Here is a 23,860-nt window from a genome sequence, read left to right as displayed (position 1 = left end):
CTGCTTTCCCTCAGCACCCCTGTTCCTCCCCTCTCCTCTGAGGCTCCAAAGCTCCCCCAATTCCCACCAGTGAGGGGGCTTCCTAGTGTGTGGAAACTTTTCCTCCTTCACAGCTCCCTCCCAGAGGTGCAGGTCCCATCCCTATTCTTTTGTCTCTGTTTTTTCTTTTTTCTTTTGCTCTACCCAGGTACATGGGGATTTTCTTGCCTTTTGGGAAGTCTGAGGTCTTCTACCAGTGTTCAGTAGGTGTTCTGTAGGAGTTGTGCCACGTATAGATGTATTTTTGATGTATTTGTGGGGACGAAGGTGGTCTCCACGTCTTACTCCTCCATCTTGAAGATCCTCCATTTTGAGGTAATTTGTGTAAGATGTGAGGTATATATTGAGGGTTTGTTTTTTTAATATTATGTCCAATTGTTATAGTACAGTTTGCTGAAAAGATGATCCTTAATGTTTTCAATAAGGACTATCCTTTAAAAAATGGGCAAATGACTTGAATAGATAGTTCACTAAACAATACATATGTGTGTGTGTGTATATATATATATGTATATTATATATAGTAGAGAAATGCAAATTAAGACCACAATGAGATAACATTTCACACTGGATGGCTAAAATATGACTAACTGAACAGATACATGCAAAAGAATGAAATTGAACCACATCTTACACTAAATACTAAAATTAACTCAAAATGTATTAAAGACTTGAATGTTAGACCTAAAACCATGAAACTCTGAGATGAAAACATAGCTGGTAAGCTCCTTGATATTGGTCTTAGCAATGATTTTAGGGCTCTGACTCCAAAGGCAAGGGCAACAAAAACAAAAATAAACAAATGGGACTACATCAAACTAAAAAGCTTCTGCATGGCAAAGGAAATTATCAACAAAACAAAAAGGCAACCTACTGAATGGAAGAAGATATATTCAAGTCATATACCCAATAAGGGCTTGATATCCAAAATATATAAAGAACTCATACAATTCAATAACAAAAACCAAATCTGATTAAAAATGGGCAGAGTATCTGAATAGACATTTTTCCAAAGATGTACAGATGGCCAACAGGCACATGAAAAGATGCTCAACATCACTAATCATCAGGAAAATTCAAATCAAAACCACAGTGAGATATCACCTCATGCCAGTTAGAATGACTATTATAAAAAAGACAAGAAATAACAAGAGTTGATGAGGATGTGGAGGAAGGGGTACCCTTATTCACTGTTGGTGGGAATGTAAATTGGTGCAACCAGTATGGAAAACAGTATAGAGGTTTCTCAAAAAGTTAAAAATAGAACTACCATATGATCCAAGAATTCCATTTTTGGGTATCTATCCAAAGAAAACAAAAACATGAATTAGAAAAGATATATGCACCCCTATGTTCATTGCAGCATTATTTACAATAGCCAAGATATGGAAGCAACTTAAGTGTCCATCAGTGGATGAATGGATAAAGAAGATATGGTATATATACAATGGAATACTACTCAGTCATTAAAAAAAAAGAAATATTGTCATTTGCAACAACATGGTTGGACCTTGAGGGTATTATGCTAAGTAAAATAAGTCAGAGAAAGACAAATACCACATGATTTCACTTATATGTGGAATTTAAAATACAAAACAAACAAACAAAACAAAACTGAACTCAGACTCATAGATACAGAGAACAGATTCCCAGAGGAGGTTGCCAGAGGAAAAGGGGTCGGGGGCAGGGGGGGAAATGGGTGGCGGGGATCAAGAGGCATAAACTTCTAGTTATAAAATGAATAAGTCATGGGGATGTAATGTATAGTATATGGAATACAGTCAATATTGTGTTAACTTTGTATGGTGACAGATGGTAACTGGACATTGTAGTGATCATTTTGTAATGCATAGAGATGTCAAATCATTATGTTGTACACATGAAACTAATATAATATTGTATGCCAGATACATTTCAGTAAAAGAAATCATGGAATCATATACCATAAAAAGGTAAATTTTACTGAATGGAAATTTTTTAAACATAAAGGAAAAAATTGTCAGTGATCCTCCAATATTAAATCAAGCCAAATTCCTAATCAGATGAGCTCTCTTCCTTTGCCCAAGAAGCAAAAAAAGAAGACTGTAGGTGTGGTAGAGTGATCACATCAGTTGTTCCAATTTCTCATGCCTTCTTGTAGTCATGAACTTTGCCATAACCTCTGATGTCCTCCCACTCTCTCTGCATCTAGCCATGTAACTTGCTTTATCCAATGGGATGTTAGTAGATGTGAGATAAGTAGATGCTTGAAAGAGCACTTACATGTTTCCATTTGGATTTCTGCTCTTGCCTTCTATCACCACCTTGACAACATGCCAGTCTAGCCTGATGGGACACAAACATGGGAGCAGAATTGAGTCATCAGGGTCATCCCAACCAAGATGGGCCAATAGTCAGACAATTACCAGATATGTGAGCGAGTTTGGGGACCAGAACTGCTTAGTCAATTCAGCCAAAATTGCCAGCACACAGACCCTTGAACCTTGATGCTTATTATTCTAGATTTCAAAGTTGTATGTTATGAAACATTATTGTGACCATAGATAACTGATACAAAAAGTAAGGAATTATGAACCATAAGAAAAGGGCAAAAACCAAGGAAAATGTTAACTTTGGGGAGGTGGGAAACTGTGGGAGTTGGGCACACTTTCTTGAAGTGCTAGTGTCTTAATTTATTTTTTTAAATAAGGAAGACTATCTGAATAATGCTATGCAGGAATATGAAAACAAGACTGGAGTAGAACCAATCTAGAGGTGTATCATATTGTGATCAGTTCATGACTTTCCCTAATAATGAGGGTCTCTTCACATCTTTGAGTTTTATTCCATGAAATCAAATATGTACAGCCTCAGATGAATGTAATAAAATAATTGTAATAAAAACAAAACAAAGACAAAAAGAAAGAAAGAAGGAAGGAAGAAGGAAAGAAAGAAAGAAGAAAGAAAGAAAGAAAGAAAAAGAAAAGAAAGAAAAATGTAAAATAACAAGTGTTAGTGTAAATATGGAGAATTCTGAATCCTCATACATTGCTACTGGGAATTTAAATGGTGTGGCTGGTGTGGAAAACAGTTTTGCATTTCCTCATAAGGTTAAACATAGAATTACCATGTGACCCAGCAATTCTACTCCTAAGTATATACTCAGGAGAATTGAAAACAGTTGTTCAAACAAATAGTTATACACAGTTGTTCACAGATCACTATTCACTGTAACCAAAAGGTGGGGAGGAGCCAAATGTCCATTAACAGGTGAATGCATAAACCAAGTGTGGTATGGCCATACAATGGAATATTATTCAGCCATTAAAAAGGAATACATTACTGATACATGATACAACATGGATGAACCTTGAAAACATTATGCTAATTGAAATACAGCAGACACCAAAGGCCACATATTGTTTGATTCCATTCATATGAAATATCCAGAAAGAAAAATCCAGTGAGGCAGAAGGTAGATTAGCAGTTGCCAGGGAATGGGAATGGAGGGAATAGGGAATCACCACTTAATGTATAGAGGGTTTCCTTTTGGAGTGATAAAAATATTCTGGAACTAGATAGTGGTGGTGGTTGCAAAACACTGTGAATGTACTAAATGCCACTGACTCGTACACTATAAAATGTACATTTTAAAATGAAATTTTATGTTATGTGAATTGTAGCTCAATAAAATAATTGTCCTTGTCACACTATTTATAAAGCTTGTAGGCCAGTAAAAAGGCTGAGTGGTTAGGAATTTTGTTGGCCTAAACTGGGTGACATGATGGCAGGATTTAGATAATCACTGCAAATGTCTAACATTTAAGACCACATATTAATCATTTTTAATGGGTAAAAAGAAAAGGTGAATCTTTTGGGCCTGTTTGATAGCCATGATATTAATTTATCTAGTACCAAATACATCCCAGTCTATCACCAGTTGTCCCACCCAAAGTGCATTTACTGGCTCATTGCATTCTAATCCTCAAAAATGCTTGGTTAGTGACAGAAATAGGGCATCCAGGCATGACATCCTATTCCAAACCAAAGCCTACTGGCTATATAACCACAAGGTTTCATCACATACAAGCAGTAACAACACTGCCTCTGCCTTTCAAGCTGGGGCAGTATACCAAAAGAAAGTTATATTCCCAAGACCATCCCCGAACTTAAAGGGCTGCCCCAAGGTGCTACTTTTAATTATCAACATTAAAAAAGAATTGTTTAAAACTTTATACTTTTAAATCAACTATACTTCAATAAGAAGGTTAAAAATAAGTTAAAAAATAAAACTTTATACTTTCCAGTTAGTATAATTGTTCTTCTAAGAAAACAAAAAAAAACCCAGTTGTTTTTATATTAAATTTGTATTATTTAGTTACCATTTTATAATATTGACCTATAGACTTTTAGTTCTGAAAACTCTTAGTTGTGTGTGCCTACACAGTTCATCGCAGAGTCCTTGGCTCCCTGGGCCTCCACCCATTAAATACCTATAGTGCACCATATTTATTGTAATAGCCAAAAGTTCCCCTACACATTTCCACATACCCGCAGGCAGTCACTCTACTTTAGAATGACATGGTACCATAAAAATGCACCACAGGTATGGTTCTTAAAATAGAGTGTTTGATTTTATACATTTCCAATTTTAAAAGTCAGATGCATTTAAATTATCTTAAATATTTTATTAATTTATTTGTTTTACTATTTTACTGATGTATAAATACATACTCTATTCCAAGAGCTAAGCTGTAAAGAGTATGATTTCATGATTTTTTACCTATATTTACACCCATATAATTACCATCCAGGTTAAGATTTTGAACATTTCCAACACCTCAGGAATCTCCTTCACACCCTTTCCCAATCAGCTTCCTATCAGACGTAACCACTAGTCTTTCTATCACCATAGATTAATTTTGCCTATTTTTGAGCCTCACACAAAAAAAGAATCATAGTATGCACTGTTTTGTGTAAGCCTTTCACTCAGTGTAATGTTTTCCAGATTCATTCATGTTGATGCATGTTTCAGTTATTCATTCCCTTTTACTGCTGTTAGTTATTCTCTTTTATCACAGTTGATTTATCTATTCACCAATTAAAGGACACTTGTGTTGTTACCATTTTTTTCTATTATGAATAAAGCTGCTATGAACAATCTTGTACCTGTCTTTTGGCATACACACAAACACACATACATATATACACACACACACACTCATTGTTCTCTTAGGTATATAACTGCGAATGGAATTGCTGAGTCATAGGGCGGCACATATTTAGCTTATGTAGATAATGCCAAACAGTTTTCCAAAGTGGTTGCATAAATCTACACTCCCACCAAGATCTTCAGATCCTCAAAATGCACCATAAAGGAAGTAAAAAGGAAAGCCACAGACTGGTAGAAAATATTGAACAAAGGACTAGTATACAAAATATATAAATTACTCCTCAAATCATTACAATACAAATCAATAATAAAAAAGACACATAACCCAATTATTTTTAATGGACAAAAGGCTTGAATAGGCATTTCACAGGAAGATACCCAAATGGCCAATAAACTCATAAAAAGGTGCTGAATGTCATTAGTAATCAAAGGAGTGCAAATTAAAATCACAATAACATACTGCTACACACTATCTAGAATAGCTAAAATTTTAAATATTGGCTATATCAAATATTTCTAAGAAATTGGACTTGTAAAAGAGACTTTAATTACTTGCTATTATCCAGCACTCTTACACCAGTCTTGTGATGTAAGTATTATTTCCTCTATTTTACAGACAAAGAAACTTAGGTTGAGAGTATCTGATTTTCCAAAGTGATTTTTGAACTATTAAATGGCAGAGATTAAGTTTAAATCCAGAGAATGTGATCACAGATCTTTCTCTTTTTCACCTCTGCCTACCCTTTGGCCCAAACAGAAGAAAACTTACAGGTTTGTATTACTTTGGAAAATCGTTGGCATTTTTTTTGCCAGATTAGCAAAGTGTAGCACAAACATGGCAACAAGCTCCATACCAGACTAAAAATTTCTGAAATAGAATATCCAAATTTCTATTCATTTGAAAAATTATTATAGAATATGAAGACAACGTTGCAAGTAGTCTCATCCAGCTTCTCCAAGAGTGTCACCTATGAAAAATACTCACAACTTAATAACAAGCATAGTTTATCATCAACAGGGTCCTGGCAGCAAGGTATCACATATCAACATGCAATATCATATTATGGTGTAATGGAGTGGAAATGGCATAAGTCTTGGGGTCAAGTGAACTGGGTTTGGGGCTTAGTTTTGCTGCTTTTATTAGTTGAGTGAGTGTAACCATAGACAAGGTACTTAATCTAAGTTTTATTTTCTTTAGTTATAAAACAATATTACCTATCACATAGAGTTATGAATATTTAGATAAAAGCCAAATAAGATAAATGAGATAATTATCCAGAGAAAGTTATAAGCCAAATTGGTACCTGAGCTTCAAGGATAGGTAACAAATATTTTCATTCAAATAGTTATTGTTGTTTTTAATCTTTTCTGTGAATTTTGGAAAGTAAAGTCTTGCCTCTCACTTCTCCTTCCAGTTCCACCTGTCCTATACCGACAAGGAGCGCTATGAAAATGAAGAGAGACCTGAGGTCCAGAAGCAGATGCTTTTTGATATGGCCAAGAAGCTACCAGTTTACACAAGAACCGGGAGTGGAGGTCAGTTCATCCAAAGTCACTTAGGGAGGCAGATCAACAAGGATCTCAGAAAGACTGAGTCATAAATATCCTCAATCTAGCCCACTTTTTCCTCCTTTCTTCTGAAGAACACTATGGAGTTTTTTCTCAACATTTTATTATAAAAAATGTCAAACACTTACCCAAGATGGAATAAGTACATTATAAACATCTGTATACCCACCACTGGAGTCACCACTAACATTTTACTATATTGCTTTATCACATATCTGTCCACAAATCCATCCCTCTATCCATCATCCATCAAGCCATCTTATTTAAAAAAAATTTTTTTTAAATATTTATTTATTTATTTATTTATTTATTTATGGCTGTGTTGGGTCTTCGTTTCTGTGTGAGGGCTTTCTCCAGTTGCGGCAACGGGGGCCACTCTTCATCGTGGTGCGTGGGCCTCTCACTATTGCAGCCTCTCTTGTTGCGGAGCACAGGCTCCAGACGCGCAGGCTCAGTAATTGTGGCTCATGGGCCCAGTTGCTGCGCGGCACGCGGGATCTTCCCATAACAGGGCTCGAACCCGTGTGCCCTGCATTGGCAGGCAGATTCTCAACCACTGCGCCACCAGGGAAGCCCCCAAAATTTTTTTACTGAAGTATAGTTGATGTACAATGTACTGTTAGTTTCTGGTGTACAATAAAGTGATTCAATTAAACATACATAAATGTGTGTGTATATATATATATATATATGTATATATATACTTTTTCATATTCTTTTCCATTATGGTTTATTACAGGATATTGAATATAGTTCTCTGTGGTATTCAGTAGGTCCTTGCTGTTTATTTCATATATACTAGTTTGTATCTGCTAATCCAAAACTCCTAATTTATCCTTCCCCACCACCTTTCCCCTTCGGTAATGATAAATTTGTTTTCTATGACTGTGAGTCTGTTTCTGTTTTGTAAATAAGTAAATTTCTATCATTTTTTTAGATTCCACATATAAGTGATATCATATGGTATTTGTCTTTCTCTATCTGACTTATTTCATTTAGTATGATCATCTCTAGATCCATCCATGTTGCTGCAAATGACATTACTTCATTCTTTTTTATTGCTGAGTAGTATTCCATCTTATATATATGCCACGTCTTCTTTATCTATTCATCTGTTGATCGACATTTAGGTTGCTTCCATGTCCTTGCTATTGTAAATAGTGCTGCAATGAATATTAGGGTGCATGTATCTTTTCGAAGTATGCTTTCCTCTGGATATACGCCCAGGAGTGGGAATGCTGGATCATATGGTAATTCTATTTTTAGTTTTTTAAGGAACCTCCATACTGTTCATTATAGTGATTGTACCAATTTATATTCCCACCAACAGTGTAGGAGGGTTCCCTTTTCTCCACACCCTCTCCAGCATTTGTTATTTGTAGATTTTTAATGATGGCAAGCCATTTTATTTTTTGATGCATTTCAAAGTAAGTAGCTGATATCAATATACATCCACCTAAATATTTTATTATTCTTTTTTGGGTGAAATTTACTTTCAAAACATGCACAAATCTTAAGTGTACCATTCAGTATTTTGACAAATGTACACACCTGTGTAACTAAAACCTCTGAAAACATTACCACACCCCAGAAAGTTATCTCATGCTCCTTCCCAGTCAATCCCACCACAACAACCAAAGACAACCACTATTCTGATAGTTTTCCATCACAGATTACTTCTACCTGCTCTAGAATTTTGTATAAATGGAATCATACAGTATGTACTGTTGTATCTGGCTTCTTTTATTCAGCATAATGTTTTTGAGACTCATTCACATTCTTGTGTATTTCATTCCTTTTACTGCTGAGTAGTATTTCTTTTTTTTACATTATTTTTTTCATTTTTATTGGAGTATAATTGCTTTACAATGTTGTGTTAGTTTCTGCTGTACAAAAAGGTGAATCAGCTATATGTATACATATATCCCCATATCCCCTCCCTCTTGCATCTCCCTCCCAACCTCCTATCCCACCCTTCTAGTTGGTCACAAAGCACCGAGCTAATCTCCCTGTGCTATGCAGCAGCTTCCCACTAGCCATCCATTTTGCATTTGGTAGTGTATATATGTCAATGCTACTCTCTCACTTCGTCCCAGCTTCCCCTTCCCCCACTGTGTCCTCAAGTCCATTCTCTATCTCTGTTTCTTTATTCCTGCCCTGCCACTAGGTTCATCAGTACCGTTTTTTTTAGACTCCATATATATGCGTTAGCATACGGTATTTGTTTTTCTCTTTCTGACTTACTTCACTCTGTATGATGGACTCTAGGTCCATCCACCTCACTACGAATAACTAATTTCGTTTCTTTTTATGGCTGAGTAATACTCCATTGTATATATGTGCCACATCTTCTTTATCCATTCATCTGTCGATGGACACTTAGGTTGCTTCCATGTCCTGGCTATTGTAAATAGTGCTTCAATGAACATTGTGGTACATGACTCTTTTTGAGTTACGGTTTTCACAGGGTATATGCCCCGTAGTGGGATTGCTGGGTCATATGGTAGTTCTACTTTTAGTTTTTTAAGAAACCTCCATACTGTTCTCCATAGTGGCTGTATCAATTTACATTCCCACCAGCAGTGCAGGAGGGTTCCCTTTTCTCTACACCCTCTCCAGAATTTATTCTTTATAGATTTTTTGATGATGGCCATTCTGACCGGTGTGAGGTGATACCTCATTGCAGTTTTGATTTGCATTTCTCTAATGATTAGTGATGCTGAGCATCTTTTCATGTGTTTGTTGGCAATCTGTACGTCTTCTTTGGAGAAATGTCTATGTAGGTCTTCTGCCCATTTTTGGATTGGGTTGTTTGTTTTTTTGATATTGAGCTGCATGAGCTGCTTGTATATTTTGGAGATTAATCCTTTGTCAGTTTCTTTGTTTGTAAATATTTTCTCCCATTGTGAGGGTTGTCTTTTCATCTTGTTTATGGTTTCCTTTGCTGTGCAAAAGCTTTTAAGTTTCATTAGGTCCCATTTGTTTATTTTTGTTTTTATTTCCATTACTCTAGGAGGTGGGTCAAAAAGGATCTTGCTGTGATTTATGTCATAGGGTGTTCTGCCTCTGTTTTCCTCTAAGAGTTTGATAGTGTCTGGCCTTACATTTAGGTCTTTAATCCATTTTGAGTTTATTTTTGTGTATGGTGTTAGGTAGTGTTCTAATTTCATTCTTTTACATGTAGCTGTCCAGTTTTCCCAGCACCACTTATTGAAGAGGCTGTCTTTTCTCCATTGTATATTCTTGCCTCCTTTATCAAAGATAAGGTGACCATATGTGCGTGGGTTTATCTCTGGACTTTCTATCTTGTTCCATTGATCTATATTTCTGTTTGTTTGCCAGTACCATTCTGTCTTGATTACTGTAGCTTTGTAGTATAGTCTGAAGTCAGGGAGCCTGACTCCTCCAGCTTTGTTTTTCTTTCTCAAGATTGCTTTGTCTGTTTGGGATCTTTTGTGCTTCCATACAAATTGTAAAATTTTTTGTTCTAGTTCTGTGAAAAATGCCATTGGTAATTTGATAGGGATGGCATTGAATCTGTAGGTTGCTTTGGGTAGTATAGTCATTTTCACAATACTGATTCTTCCAATCCAGGAACATGGTGTATCTCTCCATCTGTTTGTATCGTCTTTCATTTCTTTCATCAGTGTCTTATGGTTTTCTGCATGCTGGTCTTTTGCCTCCTTAGGTAGGTTTATTCCTAGGTATTTTGTTCTTTTTTTTGCAGTGGTAAATGGGAGTGTTTCCTTAATTTCTCTTTCAGACTTTTTGTTGTAATTGTGTAGGAATGCAAAAGATTTCTGTGCATTAATTTTGTATCCTGCAGCTTTACCAAATTTGATTTACTCTAGTAGTTTTCTGGTGGCATCTTTAGGATTCTCTATGTATAGTACCATGTCATCCATAGACAGTGACAGTTTTACTTCTTCTTTTGCAATTTGTATTCCTTTTATTTCTTTATCTTCTCTGATTGCCATGGCCAAAACTTCCAAAACTATGTTGAATAATAGTGGTGAGAGTGGGCACCCTTGTCTTGTTCCTGATCTTAGAGGAGATGCTTTCAGGTTTTCACCATTGAGAATGATGTTTGCTGTGGGTTTGTCATATATGGCTTTTATTATGTTGAGGTAGGCTTCCTCTCTGCTCACTTTCTGGAGAGTTTTTATCATAAATTGGGTGTTGAGTTTTGTCAAAAGCTTTTCTGCATCTATTGAGATGATCATATGGTTTTTATCCTTCAGTTTGTTAATATGGTGTATCACATTGATTGATTTGTGTATATTGAAGAATCCTTGCATTCGTGGGATAAACCCTGCTTGATCATGGTGTATGATCCTTTTAATGTGCTGTTGGATTCTGTTTGCTAGTATTTTGTTGAGGATTTTTGCATCTATGTTCATCAATGATATTGGCCTGTAGTTTTCTTTTTTTGTCACATCTTTGTCTGGTTTTGCTATCAGGGTGATAGGGGCCTCATAAAATGAGTTTGGGAGTGTTCCTTCCTCTGCAAGATTTTGGAAGAGTTTGAGAAGGATAGATGTTAGCTCTTCTCTAAATGTTTGATAGAATTCTCCTGTGAAGCCATCTGGTCCTGGGCTCTTGTTTGTTGGAAGATTTTTAATCACAGTTTCAATTTCAGTGCTTGTGATTAGTCTGTTTATATTTTCTATTTTTTCTTGGTTCGGTCTTGGAAAGTTGTACTTTTCTAAGAATTTGTCCATTTCTTCTAGGTTGTCCATTTTATTGGCATATATTTGCTTGTGGTAGTCTCTCATGAACCTTTGTATTTCTGCAGTGTCAGTGAGTAACTTCTCCTTTTTCATTTCTAATTTTATTGATTTGAGCCCTCTTCCTTTTTTTTCTTTATGAGTCTGGCTAAAGGTTTATCAATTTTGTTTATCTTCTCAAAGAACCATCTTTTAGTTTGATTGATCTTTGCTATTGTTTCCTTCATTTGTTTTTCATTTATTTCTGATCTGATCTTTATGATTTCTTTCTTTCTGCTAAGTTTGGGGTTTTTTTGTTCTTCTTTCTCTAATTGCTTTAGGTGTAAGGTTAGGTTGTTTATTTGAGATTTTTCTTATTTCTTGAGGTAGCATTGTATTTCTATAAACTTCCATCTTAGAACTGCTTTTGTTGCACCCCATAGGTTTTGGGTCCTAGTGTTTTCATTGTCATTTCTGAGTAGTATTTCATTGTATGAATATCATATTTTCTTTATCAATTCACCATTTGATGCTCAAGTGGGTTGTTTCCAATGCTCAGCTATTATGAGTAAATCTGCTGTGAAATTCTTGTACAAGTGTTTGTGCAGATATGTCTTCATTTTTCTTCAGTAATACTCACTGTGGAGTTTTATTGTTAGTTTTCATCTGCATGAGTAGAACAGTACTGGCTGAGCAATTCTCCTTCTTTTATTTATTTACTTTTTTATAAATTTATTTATTTATTTATTTATTTTTGGCTGAGTTGGGTCTTTGTTGCTGTGCGTGGGCTTTCTCTAGTTGCGGCAAGTGGGGGCTACTCTTCATTGCAATGCACGGGCTTCTCATTGTGGTGGCTTCTCTTGTTGCGGAGCATGGGCTGTAGGTGTGCAGGCTTCAGTAGTTGTGGCTCGTGGGCTCTAGAGCACAGGCTCAGTAGTTGTGGCTCACAGGCTCTAGAGCACAGGCTCAGTAGTTTTCACGCACAGGCTTCTCATTTTGGTGGCTTCTCTTGTTGCGGAGCATGGGCTCTAGGTGTGCAGGCTTCAGTAGTTGTGGCTTGTGGGCTCTAGAGCACAGGCTCAGTAGTTGTGGCTCACAGGCTCTAGAGCACAGGCTCAGTAGTTTTCACGCACGGGCTTAGTTGCCCCACGGCATGTGGGATCTTCCCAGACCAGGGCTCGAACCTTTGTCCCCTGCACTGGCAAGCAGATTCTTAACCACTGCACCACCAGGGAAGCCCTCTCCACCTTTTAAAATTTGAAAACGAATGCTTTTTTGACAAGTAATTCTAATGTTTCTAGTAAGGAAGATCGTGTTTCAAGGCTTTGGGAAGTATACTGTTGGACACTTATGTTCATCTATTTATCATTTATTTATTCAACCAATATTTATTAAGATCCCATATGACAATTGGGGATGTCTTATTATAGTCTGGGTATTAGATGATATTAAAGATTTATTGTTTACTTTGTTAGAGCATTAATGTCATGGTGGTTATGGTTTTTTTAAAAAGTCTTCATGCATACTGAAGTATATTGAAAAAGAGACAGATGGGAAATTTTCTCTATAATTTCAAACAGTAGTAAACAGAATGGTGTGATAGAGCAGAGATTACAAACTAGAGGTATATGCGGGGAATTGGACCCAGAGATATATTCTGTTTGATCTCTAATGTGTCTTTTAAAACTTGGCATTTTTTACTAATTTTTAACAATTAGAATATTTCTGCATGAAAATCCACATTTTTGGCTACTCTTGAAAACTCAGACACTGGTAACATTCGATCTGCATTTCCCCATGGCAAAAATTAGCTAGAGCTGAGTAGTAGCCACTCTTTTTAAACACGGCACGAATTCTCAGGTTCTTCACTCACTACTCACTGTTCCCTGGACTCTTGAATCATTTGTTTGCAGCTCTCATGATATAGAGTAATAGAGAAGGCTTCTCTGAGGCAATGTCATTTGATCTGAGACCTTAATAAGAAAAAGTAACTTGCAGGAATTCCCTGGTGGTCCAGTGGTTAGGACTCAGTGCTTTCACTACCGGGGCCAGGTTCAATCACTGGTCAGAGAACTAAGATCCCACAAGCCATGCAGAGCCACAAAAAAAAAAAAATGTAACTTGCCATGCTAAGGGTTTTGGAACTCCATTGAAGGTTTTTAGTGGAGAGTGATATGATCTGATTTAGATTTTAACAAATCACCTGGCTATTCTGTAGAGAATGTATTGTGAGGGGGCAAGAATGAAAGCAAAGTAAATAATTAGGCATCTATTGCAGTCATCTAAATTAGAGGTGATGGTGGCTTAAACTGGACAGTGGCATTTGACCGTATCTTTAAAAACATGTTGAAGGAACTAAACATGCATGTCCCTCTCCCCTCCTTGTTACCTCAATTATACCCATACTTTGGTCACCACCACCACCACATTGCTAGAATGAACACAGAAACTCTGCTGAATTAATATTTCATTATGTTGAACCAGTTATGTGTGCTTAAGGTACACTTTAGGTTTAATTATTATATTAGCTCAAATTTTCATAATTTTAGTTGTTATACTTAATAATCACATTAAACAGTCATACTCTATCAATGAACACAGAGAAAATTAGAAGGAAAGGAAAATGTCTTTCATCTAAGGAAATAAAGAAAAGAAGGAAGGAGGTAGAGAGGGGAGGAGAACTGATTTTTTGTATCATACTTACAAAGTGAAAAGAATCCTGAACTAAAGGGTCAGAAAAACTGTACTAGTCACAGCCTTGCCACTTGCTTACTGTGTGATTTTGTGTAAGTTACTTGACATGGCTCAGGTCTTTATTTTCTATATCTGTGGAATGGTCAATTGAACTAATTTGTTCTAGAATGTCTCTTCTATTCTTCAAATTCTTATTCTAAGAACCACATTCTTTACCATGCTTTAGGAGTTTTATCCACCTCATACAATCCAACCTCTGGAGACAGGAGATAAATTATGAATCCTGTTTTCAGATAGGAAAGTTGGAATAAACAGAGGCTAAATGATTTTCCCAAGATAACTCAAGCAATTGACAGTATAGTTTGTTTCATAATACAGAATTTTATGATCAGATATCCAGATATGAAAACCTTTCCCCTTACACTCATCCCCCAAAAGGTGCTTTTAAGATTGATCCAACAGGGAAAAAATACATACCACAATTCTCTTACGTGATCTGTCTTTTGCTTGGTAACTTGAAATGAGATGAGTTTGAGTACCTGTAATCAGTGTATAACAAGTCATCCAGATTGGCTAGTAAGATATATGGTGTCATATTGATCCCTAACCAGTGCTAACCACCTTATTTTTCCTATAGCCGTAAGGTTCTGTGACCGGTGCCATTTGATCAAGCCAGATCGCTGCCACCACTGCTCTGTCTGTGCCATGTAAGTGACAGCCATAATTCCCCTGGGCTGAGCTTGGCCACTGATGGTTGCCTTAAAAACCAAGTGACTGATCCTAACATGTTGATCCTAAAGAGCATTTCCTTTCAATCATAATGAGCACATGCCAAATACCCTCACAGGGATGATGATGATTCAAACTATTATAAAGATAGGAAAGAGAAATAAAACTGCATTTTTAAAAATAAACATTTTATTTTAGAACAGTTTTAGATTTCTGGAATTATTGTAAAGATAGTTCTCATACGTCCCACACCATTTCCCATGTAATATCTTATATTAATATGGTACGTTTCTTACAATTAATGAACGAGCATTGATTTTTTATTTTTAGCCGAAATCCATACCCTATTTAGATTTCCTCAGTTTTCCCCTGATGTCCTTGTTCTGTTCAAGGATCCTATCCAGGATACCATACTACATTTAGTTGTCATGTCTTCTTAGGCTCCTCTTAGCTGTGACAGTTTCTCAAACTTTACTTGTTTTTGATAACCTTGACGGTTTTTAGAATTGTTGGGTATTTTGCAGAATATCCCTCAGGTGGGATTTGTCTGATATTTTTCTCGTGATTAGATTTAGATAATGTCTTTTGGGGGAGGAAGACCAGAGAGATTAAGTGCCATTCTCATTATATCATATCAAGGGTACGTACTATAGACATGACTTATCACTGCAATGTTAATCTTAATCATCTGACTGAGGCAGTGTTTGCCAGATTTCTCCACTGTAAAGTTACTCTTCTTCCACCCCCACTCCATACTGTACTCTTTAGAAGGAAATCTCTGTGTACAGCCAACACTAAAGGAATGAGAAGTTATGCTTCCCCCACCCTGCCTTGCAGGCAGAGTATCTACATAAATTATTTGGAATTCCTCTACGTGGGAGCTTTGTCTCTTCTCCCTCATTTATTTATTAAATCATTTACTTATATCAATATGTGGGCATGGACAGTCATTTCAGATTTGGGGTTATAAGTCAATACTACTTTATTTTGTTACTTAAATTGCTCCAGCTTTGTAAAATCCCATTTTTATGCTAATAAATATAAGCTTCATGTCCTTCTTCTTGAGTGCTTGTTCCATCCATGTTTCACTTACCCTTGATTCAAGCACAGGCTGCAGTCATGTTTTCTTCTTTACTTTTATTAAACTAAGTAAATAAAATGAGGAGAGGTATCTTGGACCTATTCTCTGTGTCAGTATCCTAGAGTTCCCAATGCCTTTTAACAGTTGGAATTTTAGGCATGTAACTTGCTGCCAGCATGATCCTAAAGTTTTGTGATTGGCTCATCCTAGGAACAACTGAGGACAGTATAGTTTTGGAGAAGCTATAGTGGAAATCTAAGAATGAGTGTACTGGGACCATGTAAAAATACTGGTGATACCCTGAGTTCAATTCTGAAGTTTATCACACTGTATTTTGTTCCTTTTGTAGGTGTGTATTAAAAATGGATCATCATTGCCCTTGGTATGTCCTTTTGATTAATTTCTCCCCTCTAATAGGGTCAAAGTTGTTCAATGCCTACTTTCCTAAGCATAGTTGTAAAATGCCTGTTTCCCCTACCATAATTCATTGGGCTTTGTATTTGTGTGGGGAACAGGGAAGGTGTAACATTTTAAAGCAAGAATAAATATACCACCAAAGGTGTGATCGTGAATTCCTGGTGTCACAGAGCTAATGGTCTCTTGTCCATTAGCTATAATAACGAAAGAGAGTACAGATAGTTGTCCTCTTTGACATTACATAATTCAGTTCTTTTTTTAGCTGTCTTGATGTTTGAAAAACTCTAGATTGTTAATTTAAGCAATTCTCCAAATTTTGTATGTCTGACCTAGAGAACCAGTATGAAATCATCTAACTATAAAGAGAACATGCCATACTATATTAAGTATAGCTGCAGAGATTGTAGTAGGTTTTCAGCATCCAAGATCCAGGTTTGCTTGGGTGTGTCAGGAACCAGTCCAGAACTGTTAGGTAGGCCAGCTGTCTCTGTGTCTGTAAATAAAAGGAAAAACAAGTGAGACATGAACTTGTGTTTCCAGTCTGTTCCTATTAAGGGACTTCAGTTTCTGTTGAGTTTCTACACAACAGATAATGAAGCAGCAGGGGTAACATAGTTCACTCTGTATCAGTGTGTTCTAAATCAATGGATCCTGATTTCAAATTAGTTTTTCTTTTTTTCCTTTTTTAGGGTTAATAACTGCATTGGATTTTCCAACTATAAATTCTTCCTTCAGTTCTTAGCTTATTCTGTTCTCTATTGCCTGTACATTGCTACAACGGTCTTCAGCTATTTCATCAAATACTGGAGAGTAAGTTAAAAAATCCAGAAGGGTCCCCCCACCAAGAATAAATACACACCTATTCCAATCTGTGACATTGTTCACATTATCTTTTTTTTTTTTTACATTTTGAAGTAGCTAATACTGAAGTAATCAGAAGGGAAAGCACAGAAAACAAGTTTCCCACGTTAAATATTCTGAGATTTAGGAGGCTGTTATTTAGATGTCAGTTAAAGTTTCTATCATACATGAGAATCTTGTTGGGCCTCCAGGAACCTAATCTCTTGAGACTTACTGATTCTTTACAATGTATTTATCTAATCAAGTTTTAAAAATCCACTTCTTACCAATTTTAGGTTTGAAAAATGTTGAAACTAATTCTAAATCCCTAGTTTCCTAAGAAAAAGGCTGTCAAAGCACTCCCTCGTTGTCAGAAAATACTTTCTAAATCCCTGTTCAAAGGAAGTTGCAAAATTCCTGCTGGACAGAAAGATTCATTAACTCATCTTCACAAAAGACCAAAATGAAAAGGGAGAGTATTATTTGAACTTTGTATGACAAACTCTGGGTAGGGTATTAGGAGAACTGAGTTCTAATACTGGCTCTGCTACCTGCTTCACTGGCTCATTGCCAAGATCAAATGAAACATGTTGAGGGACTTCCCTGGCAGTCCAGTGGTTAAGACTTAGCCTTCCAATGCAGGGGGTGCGGGTTCGATCCCTGGTCAGGGAGCTAAGATCCCACATGCCTCGCGGCCACAAAACCAAAGCATAAAACAGAAGCAATATTCTAACAAATTCAATAAAGACTTTAAAAATGGTCCACATCAAAAAAAAAAAGAAAGAAATGAGGAAATCATAAGATATTATCCAGTGCAAGGTTAAAAGAAAAAGATTAACCTTACACTGGATAATACCTTTAAAAAAATGAAACAGATGTTGAAAGTATTTTACTTTTCAAAACATGATTCCAATCATTATAATGAAATCTTTTTTAAAATCCTACTTTCACCTTTCTTCTACTTGAAGATATCAGTTATATCCCATCTATTTCCAAAAAAATTGAAGGCAGATTTTCAGTTTACATATGTATATGGGGTCTGCAGCAGTATAGTGATTTTTTTAAATTTCATGCCAATGGACTCCAGAAGATATGTCTTCCCCACATACAACTACAATACAGTTACTAAGACATTATAACCTTACATGATGAGGGCTTTCCAAACTGAACCTGAATAGCAAAAAGCAGATGTGGGCAGAGCTACTAGTTATTACTTTAGGAATTGCACAAGAGCCTGTATAACAGGAATATCTCACCTCAGAGGGAGAGGTAAAGCACATAAATCCTGTGAGTAGAATATAGATTATAATAAACTGGAGAAAAAAAAGGAGAAAGGCAAGGCAGTGAGAGCCTAAATAGCTGAGAATATTTAAATTATTAATTAGTGCTTTGATCCCTACTAGTGTAGAAAATATAGTGTAGAATATTATAGAGGTATGGGCTTTGCATTCTCCCTTCGACTTGCTTAATCAATTCCAATATTTAATAACTTTAAGAATCAGGAATTATATAATGCATATCAAAATCTTCAACTCAGGGATATAAAAGTATAAGCAGAAATGAAGTTTTATTATAAATTTTTCCCAAATACAAAATGCTTCATCATCCTGGTGTCTCTTCTTTGGCCCCTTTCCACATCACAGGATCTCTTATCTATTGCCCAGGTTTCCATGACCTTTTTGGCATTCTATTCACACACTGAGCCACTACCATAAAAAAAATCTCCTGCAACCAATTCAGCAGGGAAAGTGTCAGCCTTGGTCTTCACTACAGACTTTACTTGGTCCTTAACACAGTAGGCTACTGTTTAAAAACTACCCTTTGATAACAGAGTAAACAATGTTGTATTTCATACATTTTGCCTTTGGCCCTCCTAGTCAGCCAATAATCAAATACCACAATGCCAGCCAGGTGCTGTATGCTTCTTTTACCCTTGAAAGATAATATCTAGATATGAATTAATCTCCAGAAATGTGCCAGTATTCACAAGCAAGGGGTGAAAATAGCCTTGCCCTTTTCCTATTCCTTCATTTTTTTCTTCACAATAAACTAGCTCATGCCTGACAGATGCCAGGCGAGGAAACCTGTCCTGGCTTGCCCTCATAATGAAAAGGGCATTGACAGTTCAGAGAAATGCTTCTTTGCAGTCTCTCCAGCCAGAGAGCACTTTGGTGTGGTTTAAAGATGGCTTTCTCAGTTCAAATTGAGTCTCCCCTAAAATGAAAAGTAAACACTGCCATGTATTTTAAAAGCCATGTATCAAGGAGACTAGCTGTGCTCCTAAGAATAGCAACCTCCATTTGTATGGTACTTTACCATTTTCAAAGCACTTTCATATCTATTATATCATCTTATCCTCACCACAACCTTGTGAACTAGGTAGAGCAGGAATTATTAGTCTAATTTAAAGGTGATAAAACTGAGGGTCATAGTAGTTAAGTGATTTGCTCAGGATCACCCAGCTTCTAAGTTGCAAAGTGAGAACTTGAACTTGTCTGACTCTTAAGCCCAGTAATCTTAAACACTGTACCATGTCCTACTGCCCATTATGGTCCTACTATAGAGAAGCTCTAGCTCCTTTGAAGTAAAGAATTCAGAAGACCATCGGATTGTGCTTCTCCTCTCAATATTAACTTAAAGAGTAGCACTTTGATAGGAAATCGATATTTGACTTATGAAAAAAGTAGTAATATACACCTCCCACATTGGGCCATGAATCTCCTCACAGAGGCTATGAATTCTTTTAGAACTAGGATAATAGGATTTATCTACCAATATTCCCCTGAACTGTTTCTGGTGGTTATTGCTTTGAGTAATTTAGCTTGGTTATCTCCTGAGTAGGTAATTTTGAACATAGGGCCATCACCCTCTTCTAACAGAAAAGAAAGTTAAATATTAAGGAGTTTATCAAGGGACAACACAGTAGATATGCTTTGGCAGACAGAAGAGAGTTCTATAAGAGCAATTAGGGAAGGGAAAGACTTGCAGCTCAGCCCCTCAGAGTGTGAACTGACTTTATATCAGTCCCTCCTGCCCAGCCATTTCCTATTGTCCATTTAAACATGAAAGATAAGAAGTAAAATAAATGTGAGCTTTAAAAGCTTTTAAAAACTTATTAAGAAAAAGTAGAGATTATGAAAACAAAAACACAGCCAGGCAAAAACCACTACAAAATCTTTCCTATAAATTCAAAATGAAACAAACAAAAACCAATCAAATTCAATTTGGGTGCTTAGGCCAAGATTTTGTAGAGGAATCATTTCAAAAAGGAGCTTCACATAAAAGTTCCTGAAGGTCAAAATCCTTGGTGTAGCTATTTCCTGGGGTGCTCTGCCCCCAGGCAAATTTCACCCAGACCACCCCTCAGCTGAAAGCATCTGACTGGTTTACTTCACCTTATCTTCATCCTTCAAACACATACTGTCTGGAAGATTCCTAATATTTCCTTACATCAAAAAAATTTAAATCTCCTCTAAGAGACGAAAAAAATCTGTACCATCTGAATTTGCCAAGTGTTTCCAAGCCTTAACTTTCTCCTTCCAAACTGTAGTAGAACTAGATCCTAATGTCAAGGTTGACTTCAACCAAGAATCACCTTTACTACTCAAGAGCATTTGGAAATATTTCAAAGCAATTCATCACACCAAAACAATGATCAGCACAGGAAAGGGGGAAATAAAGAAAAGTCTTTCTCCCAAATTCTTACTCCAAAATTGAAAATGTTTTCTAAAGTTCTCTTCAGAAGACAAAATGTTACATGCTGTGCATGCTATAGAACTTTAGAAAATTCATTCTAGTCTGGGGCTGCTTTTAAAAAAAAACAAAAACTGTTGCCATATGGAAAATGAGATGTCCCAGCTAACTATAAAAATCTTTAGCTACCTACTTTTACAATTGCCTGTCAAATCTTGCATGATTTTACTGTCTAAACAGCTGTTTCACGGGATGTAATATACCAGCACATTCTACTTCAACTATAAAAAACAACCACACAAAATTTGCAGGAGCTTTAAAATCAAGTCGACTTAGAGGTAGAATATTTTAAAATTCTACCTATGTGTTTTAACTTCCTACATATATCACTGTGACATTTTTAGCACACATATATCCAAAGAAACATGACATATAAAGTATTCCAGAATAACCCACCTTGAAACAAGAGGATGAACCATATGACCTCAAGATCACCTCTAGCCAATGACTCAAAATTTACAAACTAAATGGAATACAAGCTTTAAGAGGTTGCATACCAGTTATGGCTTCAGTATACTCTTTTAATCTTACCCATTTCTAATTGGTACATTATATACTCTATTTTACACTGAACTGCACTTAAGCAAAGATCCATTTTAGGCTGTGTAGGCTGATAGCATATCCATAATAAGGTATGGTCATCCACAGAAAGAACTGTTTTGTAAAAATTTTACAAAATCTACTTTTTTAATTACAGCTAGACATTTTATACATATGGAAGAAAGTACTAACCTATACAGAAAAACTAGCCAAACCTTATGACTTTAATCCTTTGTTTCTGTTTGTTTATTATTTCTTTTCTAGGGGGAATTGCCCAGTGTTCGCTCTAAGTTCCATGTCCTTTTTCTCCTCTTTGTGGCCTGCATGTTTTTTGTCAGCCTTGTGATTCTCTTTGGTTACCATTGTTGGCTTGTCAGCAGAAACAAAACCACCTTAGGTAAGACTGGATATTAAGACTAGGAAAAAAACATATGAATGTATATCCCTGTGACCTATGGATTGTTCCCAGGGAAGAGAAAAACTTTCAATGAAACATTTCACCTGCAGTGACATCTCTTTGCCTCCAAACGGAAACAGATGTAAACACGTTTTACCAAACTGGAGAACCATAGTGAATGAAGCTTACAGACTAAAGAGAACATTAGTGAATAAAACCTCACACAAAACCAAAAATGACCATTGCTTTTTATAGTTCATTCTGGGTAATAACTCCCCAGATTTACAGCTTGAAAATTTTGAAAGGGTGTTCACATAAGGAAGTGAAGGAAAGAAGCAGTACAGAAGGGAACATCAGAAGGAGGAATTCAAGGTCAATAAAGATAGAAAAATCTAATTTATTGAACACTTCTAAAAACAGAGTCCTGAGAAAAAATCCAAACCAACAAATCATTGAATATCTACAGTTATCAAGGAGCTGTGTAGGGACTGTGGGAATGAAATAAACACATTGAACAAGTGAGTCTCTAGAAAATGAGCACAAGAAATGAAAATTTTTCTCTGAAAATTTTTCCATTACTCTATACTCTGGGCTTTTATTTGGAGAATTGCATTTCTGATGGATCCAGTGCAATAGTCGTTTTCATGGTGAAACAAATATTTATACTGTACACAAATCAATGCATGAGGGTTAAGGAGAAAGTATCCAAATAATGAATGTTTAGCTAAGATAAATTTGAGGAAAGTATAGTGCAAAAGCCACTATACTTTTGGAATTCATTTGCTAATAATGATAACAGCTAAAAAAGTATTTGCACTTATTTTCTAAACCAAATATATATGTAGCACTTAGTTGCTAGGGTAGTAGATTAGCATATTTGGCTTAGAGATCACCTACAATGTAGAAAAGTACTAAAAGCTTCATGATAACACAATCTGAAAACAAAGAACAAAAGGGAAATGGCCAGATGCAGCCAGAGTCCAACAGTGAAAGTGTTTGCTTAGTGGGATAAATGTGTATCTAAAAATAATGTGCACTAACATGGTCCAATTTCTCATAGTCGTTGAGGTGATTATAGTTCACCCATTGACATTTTTTCTGGAATAAAACTCAATTTCTTACATTGCAGCCTTCAGTGTGAACGTGTTCATTTCTGAAATGTTTCAAAACCAAATCAATGTCATTACCATCTCTTTATGTGTCATTACTTTTGTCCCAGCTCTAAATATAGAGACCATTTGGCTGTTACTGCCATTTAGATTCAAATAAAGTGCTGTTAGATTTGTTCTTTCACTCCTTACATGCAGTACAAAATACATACTACCCCTATGACTGTTCAATTATTTCTACCATCATGTGTTTCTTCTGCATTTTTTTAAAGAGTGTACCAATTCTTTATATTTAATAACAAACTTACTTTGTATTAAAGTGATTAAGCTGGTTTTTACCAAGTAATTTAGCAATAACTAAGAATGAGGGGCCTATGCTACCACAGCAAAAAAATATTGTAGAAGCAAGTCACATTCATGGAGAACTGTAAAATTGTAATGGTCCTGATTATTGCTCTCTTCTTCTTTTCTTCAACTTCCCTACCCTGCCATAGAGGCCTTCTGTACTCCAGTGTTTACAGGTGGCCCAGAGAAAAATGGGTTCAACCTTGGCTTCATCAAAAATATCCAGCAGGTGTTTGGAGATAACAAGAAGTTCTGGTTAATACCTATTGGGTCCAGGTAGGTAATTATTACCAATGAAAGAAGTTGATGCTGGACCATGCCTTGAAGTAGCAAATTCAATTTTGACTGTATTACGCACTAGATATCAGTCCAATGTAAAACTGTATTTCCCGAGTTTTTCATTACTAGGTTAGTAAAGATAAATCAGGTGGTGAGGGCATGATAAAATAAGCATTCTCATGCTTTGTTTGAAGCAGTGTAAACTGGTAC

The 23,860-nt window shown here is 36.1% G+C and overlaps 1 protein-coding gene across 2 annotated transcripts in view; it reads left to right on the top strand.

The window, feature by feature from the left end:
* ZDHHC15 (zinc finger DHHC-type palmitoyltransferase 15) overlaps positions 1 to 23,860 on the top strand; it is a 127,378-nt gene that overhangs the window by 56,242 nt on the left and 47,276 nt on the right. For both annotated transcript variants that reach the window (XM_057537545.1, XM_057537544.1), the window contains exons 4-9: positions 6,607 to 6,727; positions 14,798 to 14,867; positions 16,320 to 16,352; positions 17,077 to 17,197; positions 21,785 to 21,917; positions 23,521 to 23,647. In XM_057537545.1, coding sequence (XP_057393528.1) covers positions 6,607 to 6,727; positions 14,798 to 14,867; positions 16,320 to 16,352; positions 17,077 to 17,197; positions 21,785 to 21,917; positions 23,521 to 23,647 — 605 coding nt within the window. The remainder of the gene's footprint in view (positions 1 to 6,606; positions 6,728 to 14,797; positions 14,868 to 16,319; positions 16,353 to 17,076; positions 17,198 to 21,784; positions 21,918 to 23,520; positions 23,648 to 23,860) is intronic.

Source organism: Balaenoptera acutorostrata, chromosome X, assembly GCF_949987535.1.
Source record: "Balaenoptera acutorostrata chromosome X, mBalAcu1.1, whole genome shotgun sequence".
NCBI lineage: Eukaryota > Metazoa > Chordata > Mammalia > Artiodactyla > Balaenopteridae > Balaenoptera > Balaenoptera acutorostrata.
Note: the sequence above shows the minus strand (reverse complement) of the source record. Positions and strands in the feature narration are given on the sequence as shown.